Raw genomic sequence first — 12,781 nt, forward strand, 5'->3', positions numbered from 1 at the left:
CTACACTTTGTCTGAGAAACCTTAATATCGAGGATGTTCATTTTTGTGAGGAAAAATGTTCCAACAAATATATGAGGGCAGTTTTAAGTTGAGCTAAGGAAAATAAGGACAATATATATTACATACCCAATTCTTCCCAAAATTCAATAAATACAATTTAAAATTATTAATGCAATATACCCTTCAAAGGATTTTTTGAAACTTAAATTTAACATGGAGATTGATGGCTGTGGAGCTGTAGAGGATGTCAATCATCTGTTTGTGGAATGTGAGAGTGTACATGTATTTTGGGAAGATGTCAGAGATTGGCTGAGAAACAAAGGGTGTGGAGATGTCCCCATTCTCCATAGAAGAGATCCCATTTGGTATTTTTACAAACGACTGTAACATAGAAATGGTTGTCAACATTATTATGCTCCAGGCAACACCTTTTCTACATAAATGTCGATTTATGAAAGTAAGGTCTACATTTTCTAATTGGCTTAATGGTTTACAATTATCAATCAAATCTTGGAGGATGATTAAGAGTACAAAAGCCCTTAAATTGATATCTTTGTTAAAAACATTTAAAGTGATTTAAATAGCCCTTTCTGTCTTTTTCTTCATATTTTTTAGTACTATTACTCCATCTGTATTTGCTTTTGTTTTTCTTACCTTGATGTTGAAAGTGCCTTGACTTTAGTGTGAATTATAAATGGATGTTTCTTGTTCAATAAATAAATGAATAAAAAATGTCGCTTCAACTTCCCCCATTTAGACGCACTGAACGGATACACAACATTCGTTTTAACTCGGTCGAGGAAAAAGGAGGTGTATTGTCAGCGAAGTGGCGAGTTTTCGAGAGAAGGGCGTGCCTGAATCCCATGCCTACCGTCAAGCATGGTGCTGGTAATATTATATTTATATATACATATAAATATAATATATATATATATATATATATATATATATATATATATATATATATATATATATATATATATATATATATATATATATATATATATATATATATATACATATACAAAGATAAGACCTTCTGGAGGAAAGTTTGGTTGTCAGATGAAACAAAGATGGAGCTGTTTGGCCACAATACCCAGCAATATGTTTGGAGGAGAAAAGGTGAGGCCTTTAATCCCAGGAACACCATACCTACCGCCAAGCATGGTGGTGGTAGTATTATGCTCTGGGTCTGTTTTGCTGCCAATGGAACTGGTGCTTTACAGAGACAATAAAATAAAAAAAGGAGGATTACCTCCAAATTCTTCAGGACAAGCTACAATCATCAGCGCGGAGGTTGGGTCTTGGGCGCAGTTGGGTGTTCCAACAGGACAATGACCCCAAACACACGTTAAAAGTGGTAAATGAATGGCTAAATCAGGCTAGAATGAAGGTTTTAGAATGACCTTCCCGAAGTCCTGACTTAAACGTGTGGACAATGCTGAAGAAACAAGTCCATGTCAGAAAACCAACACATTCAGCTGAACTGCACCAATTTTGTCAAGAGGAATGGTCAAAAATTCAATCAGAAGCTTGTGGATGGCTACCAAAAGCGCCTTATTGCAGTGAAACTTGCCAAGGGACATGTAAGCAAATATTAACATTGCTGTATGTATACTTTTGACCCAGCACATTTTCAGTAGACCCATAATAAATTCATAAAAGAAGCAAACTTCATGAATATTTTTTGTGACCAAGTATGTGCTCCAATCACTCTATCACAAAAAAATCAGAGTTGTAGAAATTATTGGCAACTCAAGACGGCCATGACATTATGTCCTTTACAAGTGTATGTAAACTTTTGACCACGACTGTATAAGTATTGAGGAACCTGATCAAACAAAAAACATACTAAAACAAAAAAATATTTTCCCCCATCTTTTTCCATTTTCAATCCTTTTTTTAAACTGTTCCAGTAGTATGGCTAAAGAGCCATGCGGCTTGGGGGCCGCGGGTTGCTGACCCCCGCTTTAAATATACATTTATAAGGGTGTTGTTTTTTAGCCTTTTCACAAAAATATATAAAATATCTTGCCGTGTCCAGTGAGTGTATTATGGTACAATCGAACTGAATAATGACATATTTTAAACAAAAGAAAATGATTAATAGAACAAAAGCCCTTAAATTGATATCTTTGTTAAAAACATTTAAAGTGATTTAAGTAGCCCTTTTTGTCTTTTTTCCATATTTTTTATAATTATTTATTTATTATTATTTATCTATATTTGCTTTTGTTTTCTTCCCTTGGCAAGTTTTGATGTTGAAAGCGCCTTGACTTTTGTGAGCATTGTAAATGTATGTTTATTTTTTGTTTACCTGTATCTCACCTTTTTTGTAAGGGGCGCCGGAAGTTGGCAGACCCGTCAGCGATCCTGTTCTGTCTCCCTGTAACGTTTGTCTGCTCTTGAATGGGATTGTGTGATCCTGTTCTGTCTCCCTGTAATGTTTGTCCGCTCTTGAATGAGATTGTGTGATCCTGTTCTGTCTCCTTGTAATGTTTGTCATGCTCTTGAATGGGATTGTGTGATCCTGTTCTGTCTCCCTGTAACATTTGTCCGCTCTTGAATGGGATTGTGTGATCCGGTTCTGTCTCCCTGTAATGTTTGTCCGCTCTTGAATGGGATTGTGATCCTGTTCTGTCTCCTTGTAATGTTTGTCATGCTCTTGAATGGGACTGTGTGATCCTGTTCTGTCTCCCTGTAACGTTTGTCCGCTCTTAAATGGGATTGTGTGATCCTGTTCTGTCTCCCTGTAACATTTGTCTGCTCTTGAATGGGATTGTATGATCCTGTTCTGTCTCCCTGTAATGTTTGTCCGCTCTTGAATGGGATTGTGTGATCCTGTTCTGTCTCCTTGTAATGTTTGTCATGCTCTTGAATGGGATTGTGTGATCTTGTTCTGTCTCCCTGTAACGTTTGTCCGCTCTCGAACGGGATTGTGTGATCCTGTTCTGTCTCCCTGTAACGTTTGTCCGCTCTTGAATGGGATTGTGTGATCCTGTTCTGTCTCCCTGTAACGTGTGTCCGCTCTTGAATGGGATTGTGTGATCCTGTTCTGTCTCCCTGTAACGTGTGTCTGCTCTTGAATGGGATTGTGTGATCCTGTTCTGTCTCCTTGTAATGTTTGTCATGCTCTTGAATGGGATTGTGTGATCCTGTTCTGTCTCCCTGTAACGTTTGTCCGCTCTTGAATGGGATTGTGTGATCCTGTTCTGTCTCCCTGTAACGTTTGTCCGCTCTTGAATGGGATTGTGTGATCCTGTTCTGTCTCCCTGTAACGTTTGTCTGCTCTTGAATGGGATTGTGCTGAAAATTTGAAAATTTTAATTTCCCCTCTGGGATTAATAAAGTATTTCTGATTCTGATGTTTGTTACGGAGCCCCTAAAGGTACATGGGGTAAATTTTAATTTGTTTATCATTTTTATTTTTTTTCGACATGTATCCCTCTAGTGCGCACCAGATATATGTCTAAAAAAAATAAAAAATGTAATAATTGTATTTTATTCATTTTTTTAGACATGTATCTCGTGCTGATCCTGTTCTGTCTCCTTGTAATGTTTGTCATGCTCTTGAATGGGATTGTGTGATCCTGTTCTGTCTCCCTGTAACGTTTGTCCGCTCTTGAATGGGATTGTGTGATCCGGTTCTGTCTCCCTGTAATGTTTGTCCGCTCTTGAATGGGATTGTGATCCTGTTCTGTCTCCTTGTAATGTTTGTCATGCTCTTGAATGGGACTGTGTGATCCTGTTCTGTCTCCCTGTAACGTTTGTCCGCTCTTAAATGGGATTGTGTGATCCTGTTCTGTCTCCCTGTAACATTTGTCTGCTCTTGAATGGGATTGTATGATCCTGTTCTGTCTCCCTGTAATGTTTGTCCGCTCTTGAATGGGATTGTGTGATCCTGTTCTGTCTCCTTGTAATGTTTGTCATGCTCTTGAATGGGATTGTGTGATCCTGTTCTGTCTCCCTGTAACGTTTGTCCGCTCTTGAACGGGATTGTGTGATCCTGTTCTGTCTCCCTGTAACGTTTGTCCGCTCTTGAATGGGATTGTGTGATCCTGTTCTGTCTCCCTGTAACGTGTGTCCGCTCTTGAATGGGATTGTGTGATCCTGTTCTGTCTCCCTGTAACGTGTGTCCGCTCTTGAATGGGATTGTGTGATCCTGTTCTGTCTCCTTGTAATGTTTGTCATGCTCTTGAATGGGATTGTGTGATCCTGTTCTGTCTCCCTGTAACGTTTGTCCGCTCTTGAATGGGATTGTGTGATCCTGTTCTGTCTCCCTGTAACGTTTGTCCGCTCTTGAATGGGATTGTGTGATCCTGTTCTGTCTCCCTGTAACGTTTGTCTGCTCTTGAATGGGATTGTGCTGAAAATTTGAAAATTTTAATTTCCCCTCGGGGATTAATAAAGTATTTCTGATTCTGATGTTTGTTACGGAGCCCCTAAAGGTACATGGGGTAAATTTTAATTTGTTTATCATTTTTATTTTTTTTCGACATGTATCCCTCTAGTGCGCACCAGATATATGTCTAAAAAAAATAAAAAATGTAATAATTGTATTTTATTCATTTTTTTAGACATGTATCTCGTGCACATGTCTAAAAAAAATAAAAACATTTTTTATAATACCTTTATAAAAAGTTTTTTTTTTTTTAAAGTACGAGATACTAAAAACAAATAATTAATTCCCCCATGTCCCTTTAGGGGCTCCGTAATTTGTTGTTCAATAAAAATAAAATAAAAATTTAAAAAACGTGTTTTTTTAACGCAGTCGACCACAATTAGAAATACTATTTAAAGCAAAATCCGTAGTTAAGACATAAGTATTGAAGAACCCGATTTAGGTTCAATCACAGCATTTTAAACACAGCTTGACTTGAACCTCTGCGCATGCGCCCCCGCCCCATTTACGTCGAGAGCAGAACCGGAAGTGAACAAGCGTCGACTTCCCCTTATTTTAGACGCACCGAACGGATATACAACATTCGTTTTTTTAACTCGGCCGAGGAAGAATTTGTCAGCGAAGTGGCGAGTTTTTTGGCGAGAAGGGCGTGCTTGAATCCCAACTGTTGGCACGCTTGGTCCCCCCCTTCCTCCTCCTCCTCCCCCCTCCTCCGTGTATTCCTCCGCCCCATTGCTGGATGCTAGCTCGGTGTAGCCATTGCATGTCGTAGCACTCCCCCCCTAGTCCAAAGTTGTGTTGCGCCCCGATTGTTTGGTATTTTTTCATTTTTTTACCCCCCTCCCGTCGGATATCAGTGTGCGTCAAGATGGGGTGTACTCTGAGCACGGACGACAAGGCGGCTCAGGAGCGGAGTAAGATGATCGACAGGAACCTCCGGGACGACGGCGAGAAAGCCGCCCGGGAGGTGAAGCTGTTGCTGCTCGGTGAGAGAAAGATGGAGGGTCGGGGGTGGCGGCGGACTATTTGCTGGACTTTACCGTATTAATCCGCGGCTGCTGCCGTTTCCTTTCCAAATTGACTCCATGTTGTTGACCTAAATGGCGGAATATGAAATATGGCGTTAATTTAACTTTAATGACACCGAAACAAGTCGAGATATTTTGTGTTTAATGTTGAATGGCGGTTGTTGCTAGCTTAAAAAAAAAAAAAAAAAAAAGTTGGACCACCGTCCTTTTGTTCGTCCCATTAAACACAACCCGGTTAGTTATAAAGCTAGTTAAATGTCTTTATCTCGGAGGATTAACGCCGCTTTAGCACCGCCGCTGCCGCCCAACATTGGCATTAAAGTCGCTAAGCTAATTTAGCAATTAGCTTCTTAACGCTAGCTAACCCCACCGTTGCTAGCGCAGGATTAGTTGGCACACAAATCACATGCGGAGCCCAAAATATTATTTTTAATCGTCAAGGTGCTAAACAAGCGTTTCATTCTTCTCTGCTTTTGTCACAGTTTTTTTTTTTTTTAAATAAAACGACCATCAGCTGACTTCCTCTTTCGCTTAATAAATATTCCATACTTGTGGGGTCGGCGGTTTTGAGCGTCTTCTAAGAATCCGCTCGTAAATTTGCACATAAAAAATTGACATTTGCATGCTGGTATCGATATAGCCGCGCCTGCGGGCTGGAATCGGCTAATACCGCTGGAAAAAAAAATAGATTAATAGATGATCAAATGAACTGGAAATCTCATATACAAAACATACAACATAAGGTGGCAAAAAAAATTCAATACTAAATAAAGCAAAATATGTCCTGGGCCAAAAAGCACTTCATATTCCAGGCCTGGGCAATTATTTTGACTCGGGGACCACATTTAGAGAAAAAAATGTGTCTGGGGGCCGGTATATCTATTTTTAGGAACACTAATACAAAACCTCACAATAATGTCTGATTGAATGCTAAAAACGTTATGACGGACCGCCTTAAAAAAACGTAATGGAATTTTAAATTGTTCTATGAACGATAAAACACTGAATATTGACAAAATATGAACGTCACACCCCCTTTTCGATCGACATATTTTACAATCAAGTGAAACGCAACAAAAATGCAACAAACAGTGAAATATGAACGCGAAGGGTACAAAATAAACCCACCTACAATCTGATTGATTGAGACTTTTATTAGTAGGTTGCACAGTGAAGTACATATTCCGTACAATTGACCACTAAATGGTAACACCCGAATAAGTTTTTCAACTTGTTTAAGTCGGGGTCCACTTAAATTGATTCATGATACAGATATATACTATCATATATACTATTATTATAATACAGTCATCACACAAGATAATCACATTGAATTATTTACATTATTTACAATCAGGGGTGTGGAGGGGGGTGAGAGAGAGAGAGGGCATAGGAAAAAGTATCTGCATTTGATTATTAGCAATCCGGGGAGGGTGTTAGTTAAGGGTTGTAGCTACCTGGAGGTGAACTTTTATTGCGGTTTTGAAGGAGGATAGAGATGCCCTTCCTTTTATACCTGTTGGGAGCGCATTCCACATTGATGTGGCATAGAAAGATCTGATGTACACTACCGTTCAAAAGTTTGGGGTCACCCAAACAATTTTGTGGAGTAGCCTTCATTTCTAAGAACAAGAATAGACTGTCGAGTTTCAGATGAAAGTTCTCTTTTTCTGGCCATTTTGAGCGTTTAATTGACCCCACAAATGTGATGCTCCAGAAACTCAAATCTGCTCAAAGGACGGTCAGTTTTGTAGCTTCTGTAACGAGCTAAACTGTTTTCAGACGTGTGAACATGACTGCACAAGGGTTTTCTAATCATCAATTAGCCTTCTGAGCCAATGAGCAAACACATTGTACCATTAGAACACTGGAGTGATAGTTGCTGGAAATGGGCCTCTATACACCTATGTAGATATTGCACCAAAAACCAGACATTTGCAGCTAGAATAGTCATTTACCACATTAGCAATGTATAGAGTGTATTTCTTTCAAGTTAAGACTAGTTTAAAGTTATCTTCATTGAAAAGTACAGTGCTTTTCCTTAAAAAATAAGGACATTTCAATGTGACCCCAAACTTTTGAACGGTAGTGTATCTGATACATCACTAAGCTTTAGAACAGGGGTGTCAAACTCAAATACAGAGTGGGCCAAAATTTAAAACTGAACAAAGCCGCGGGCCAAGGTTGAACAAATTAACCTTTTTGATAGGGACCCAAACAAGTTTTGCATTCAAAATATTGAACAAGCAAGGCTTATATAACTTTATAGTGACATGCAAAATCAAGTTTCAAATAATTTTAATAATAATTAAAAAGTATCAATGGCATATCAAATACAATTTAAATAAAAATGTAATGCCTCTTTTCTATTTGCAGCCTTCTGAGGTAAATATCAACCAAGCCAAAATGCGTCCGTTCTCCCTTTTCTGTCTCCACACTGTGTCTGCTTGTAACTACGCCGTTATTGTGTGCCGCCGAACATGCTCGTCTGCTCGTAAACCAGCAATGACACGACATGACTTAGACGCGGGCGCGGGACCGGTACTTTTCAGAGACGGTATTGTACCGAAAATGATTAATTAGTATCGGGGTACTATACTAATACCGGTATACCGTACAACCCTATTGTACATTTTGGTACATTTTCAGTGTAAATAGGAAGAATGCTGCAGTTCTAAAACACAATATCGACAGACTCTTTACCTCAAGAGCTGGACATTGACAGAAAAAATGTGTCCGAACGTAAAATATCTTGTCTTTGCAGTCTATTCAATTGAATATATGTTAAAAAGGATTTGCAAATCAGTGTTGGCGCTAGGAATTTTCCAAAGTATACCATCAAGTCATAAAAATGGGGTCCCACAGTAAATATTTGGGGTTCCACCTTTTTGTAACCGTTCTGAAAACAAATGATAAATGTATGCATTACCCTGTTATATCTCACATTTTATATTGTGTTTTGAAAAAAAGGTTGTCATAAACGTTACTTAATTCATTTAAATGATACTACAAAAGAAAACACTTTTATGCATATGTAAATGTATTCAGTTATAAACATACATTCACTTTCTTCTTTCCTTCATGGATCTAAACCAGGTGTCACCAACCTTTTTGAAACCAAGAGCAACTTCTTGGGTAGTGATTAATGCGAAGGGCTACCAGTTTGATACACACTTAAATAAATTGCCAGAAATAGCCAATTTGCTCAATTTACCTTTAAGTCTATGTTATTATTAATAATTAATGATATTTACACTTAATTAAACGGTTTAAAAGAGGAGAAAACACGAAAAAAAAATCACAATTAAATTTTTAAACATAGTTTATCTTCAATTTCGACTCTTTAAAATTCAACCGAAAAAAAGAAGAGAAAAACTAGCCAATTCGAATCTTTTTGAAAAAATAAAAAAAACAATTTATGGAACATCATTAGTCATTTTTCCTGATTAAGATTAATTTTAGAATTTTGATGACATGTTTTAAATAGGTTAAAATCCAATCTGCACTTTGTTAGGATATACAACCAATTGGACCAAGCTATATTTCTAACAAAGACAAATCATTATTTCTTCTAGATTTTACAGAACAAAAATTTTAAAAGAAATTCAAAAGACTTTGAAATAAGATTTAAATTTGATTCTACAGATTTTCTAGATTTGCCAGAATATTTTTTTTGAATTTTACTCATAATAAGTTTGAAGAAATATTTCACAAATATTCTTCGTCGAAAAAACAGAAGCTAAAATGAAGAATTAAATTAAAATATATTTATTATTCTTTACAATAAAAAAAATAAATTTACTTGAACATTGATTTAAATTGTCAGGAAAGAAGAGGAAGGAATTTAAAAGGTAAAAAGGTATATGTGTTTAAAAATCCTAAAATCATTTTTAAGGTTGTATTTTATCTCTAAAATTGTCTTTCTGAAATTTATAAGAAGCAAAGTAAAAAAAATTAATGAATTTATTTAAACAAGTGAAGACCAAGTCTTTAAAATATTTTCTTGGATTTTCAAATTCTATTTGAGTTTTGTCTCTCTTAGAATTAAAAATGTCGGGCAAAGCGAGACCAGCTTGCTAGTAAATAAATACAATTTAAAAAATAGAGACTGCTCACTGGTAAGTGCTGCTATTTGAGCTATTTTTAGAACAGGCCAGCGGGCTACTCATCTGGTCCTTACGGGCTACCTGGTGCCCGCGGGCACCGCGTTGGTGACCCCTGATCTAAACTTTACCGCTGCCGGTAGTTTTTTCTATATTTGTATTCAATAAGTTGTAGGTGTATTTATTTCAGTATAAAAGTGTCAAAAGGGTTTTTGTTGGGTCATGAAATGATGATAATGGTGTGCCAGGGCATACATACATTATTTATTTAACACATAAATCTCTAGAGTTTACATCAACTTCACATCTATCCCTCAATTCCAAATGTGTTTGTTTTTTTTATGTTTTTTTTTTTGTCTGTTTGTTTTCTGCCCTTTTTGTCAAAGAAAACAGTTTTTTTATGGCAGACACACAAAATATACAAAATCTTCCCCCAAAAATATTTTTCAAAGTGGAATATTTGATGTGAAGTAATCTGAGCCTTGGATAAGTCAATAATTCATAAAAACATTGATTTTGATTCAATATTATGTTTTGAGCAATGACAGTTTCAAAGAAAAAAAAAACAAGTTTTGTTTTATTAGTCAACATTACAACTTTTTCTATATTACAATTCACCCGTAAGCTTTTTTATTACACTTTTGTTATGTTTTTTTATTTAGTTTTAATAGTATTTTTTAGAATGTGCTGTGGGCCTTTAAAACATTAGCTGCGGGCTGCAAATGGCCACACTTTTGACACCCCTGCTATAGATAATAAAAAAATTAATCTGATAAGTCTATGGATAAAAAGAAGAGGGTTTATCATAACGCACAGTCAGCATCTCTGCTTCAGTAAACAATGACGGTGATGACGTCAACGATGCTAACTTGTTAGCCACTTCTCCAAGAAACGCCTTTTCAACACTCCTCGCACATTAACACTTCAAAAGGCACATATTCGCCCTGTTTGTTGACCTGCAAAGTATGTTTTTTGGGTGGAGGAGTCTGGTCGGGTGCTGGTTAGCTTGAAGCTAACAGCTAGCCTGTCTCCATCCTTGAACGATGTGGATCCAGCGGGAGATAAAAGGGAAGTTTCCATGGACTCACAAAGACTAAAACAAGTCATTTACTGGAGACATGGCACAGGATGAAGTTAAAACGGTTGACTTTACACTCACCTTAGTGTTTACCACCAAGTCTTTCTTTTGACAGCCCCTCACGGTAAAGTTGTCCTAGTGCACACTGAGGCAGTATTTGTGATTGATAAAACTTTCGGCGAATCAAAGTTTACGACCAATAAAAACGCAATAAACGGGGAAGTAAATTTGATCCGGCAAATATAACAAAAAAAAAAACACAGGCAGAAAGCGATAATCGATCAAATAAAAAAAAAACCAAGCAAACCGGGCAGTAAAAATGTTTTAATAAAATCCGCGTCCAGGGGACCTGCAGGCTTCTGGAATTGCGCGTCTTTTCTGATTTTGATGCGGAAAAAGACAAAAAGTGCGTTAACGCCAACAATGATAAACACACTGTAAATTTCAAAAGCTACTTTGTTTTTATCATTTCAAATACAATATTTTAGGGCGATATTCTATTGCCGCGCAATCTTGTACATTTTGGTACATTTCAGTGTAAATAGGAATATTGCTGCAGTTCTAAAACACAATATCGACAGACTCTTTACCTCAGAGCTGGACATTAAGAAAAAAATGTCTTCGAATGTTAAGTATCTTGTCTTTGCAGTCTATTCAATTGAATATAGGTTGAAAAGGATTTGCAAATCATTGTATTCTGTTTTTATTTACCATTTACACAACGTGACAGCTTCACTGGTTTTGGGTTTTGTAAGAATAGTTTGCATGTTGAAGAGTTTGAATTTCCAGGGAAAATGCAATTTGGTTTGGAACTTGGGAAAGTGTTAGTTTGAATGTCCAGGATGAGTGGAATGTGTTGATGTTGGAATGGTTTCAATAGGTTGAAAAATGTCCCATTCATTTCAATGGGGATTTCCTGGAAATGTGGGAAATTATTGGGAGCATGAATGAGCTGATTTGGTTGGTGTTTGAATTGTTGTAATCGGTCAATAAATGTTGAAGTAGTAACAGTTTTTTAATTGAAAAAGGGTTTTTACGAATTTCGGGAAAACCGTACATTTTTCAAGTTCCTAAACCAACTTGTTTTTTTGTCCTGACTAAGAGGAATGTTTTGACAGTGGAACGGTTGAAATGGGTTGAAAAATGTGAAAGGAGTCATCGCACTAAAAAAAAGGTTGGAAATAAGGTTAGAAAAAAACAGGAATTCCTGGAAATTTATTGAACATGGAAAAAATGGTTGTTTGAATTTCCAAGATGAGTTGAATGTTTTGAAGGTGGAATGGTTTGAATCGGTTTAAAATGTGGGATTTGTGGAAGTTAGTAAAATGGATAATTCGTTTTGAATGGGAAAAATCGTCCCTAAAAACTGGGAATTCTAGGAAATCTGGGAATTTTTTTTTATATTTGTTGAAAGTGAGCACACAATTCCTGAACAGGCTGAATATTTTGAAGTTGGAACGGTTTGAATCGGATAAAAAATGTGGGAGTTGTAGTACTTTGAAAAAAGTCCCATTCATTTCAATGGGACTTTCATGGGAATTTCGGGAAAAGCAAGAATTTTTCATGTTCCTAAAACAACTGGGTTTTTTGTCCTGTCTAAGAGGAATGTTTTGACAGTGGAACGGTTGAAAAATGTGAAATGAGTCATCGCCCTAAAAAAAAGGTTGGAAATAAGGTTAGAAAAAAAACAGGAATTCCTGGAAATTTGTTGAACATGGAAAAAATGGTTATTTGAATTTCCAGGATGAGTTGAAGGTGGAATGGTTTGAATCTGTTAAAAATGTGGGATTTGTGGAAGTTTGTAAAATGGATAATTCATTTTGAATGGGGAAAATGTCCCTTACAAACTGGGAATTGTAGGAAATCTCAGATTTTTTTTATACTTGTTGAAAGGGAGCACACAATTCCCAAACAGGCTGAATATTTCGAAGTTGGAACGGTTTGAATCGGATAAAAAATGTGGGAGTTGTGGTACTTTGAAAAATGTCCCATTCATTTCAATGGGAATTTCATAGGAATTTCAGGAAAACAGGATTTTTTTTTGAAAATGCAAAAAAGTTCAAAAAACAACTTTATTTTTTGTCCTGTTTAAGAGGAATGATTTGACGGTGGAACGGTTGAAGTGGGTTGAGAAATGTGGAATGAGTAGTCGACAGAAAAAAGGGGTTTG

The 12,781-nt window shown here is 36.8% G+C and overlaps 1 protein-coding gene across 2 annotated transcripts in view; it reads left to right on the forward strand.

The window, feature by feature from the left end:
* Positions 1-4,924: 4,924 nt before the first annotated feature.
* Positions 4,925-12,781, forward strand: part of LOC133647059 (guanine nucleotide-binding protein G(i) subunit alpha-1) — a 37,417-nt gene continuing 29,560 nt past the window's right edge. For both annotated transcript variants that reach the window (XR_009825422.1, XM_062043116.1), the window contains exon 1: positions 4,925-5,388. Coding sequence is in view for 1 of the 2 variants with exons in the window: in XM_062043116.1 (XP_061899100.1) it covers positions 5,271-5,388 (118 nt within the window). In the remaining variant the exon portion in view is untranslated. The remainder of the gene's footprint in view (positions 5,389-12,781) is intronic.

Source organism: Entelurus aequoreus, linkage group LG03 (genome assembly GCF_033978785.1).
Source record: "Entelurus aequoreus isolate RoL-2023_Sb linkage group LG03, RoL_Eaeq_v1.1, whole genome shotgun sequence".
Classification (NCBI taxonomy): Eukaryota; Metazoa; Chordata; class Actinopteri; order Syngnathiformes; family Syngnathidae; genus Entelurus; species Entelurus aequoreus.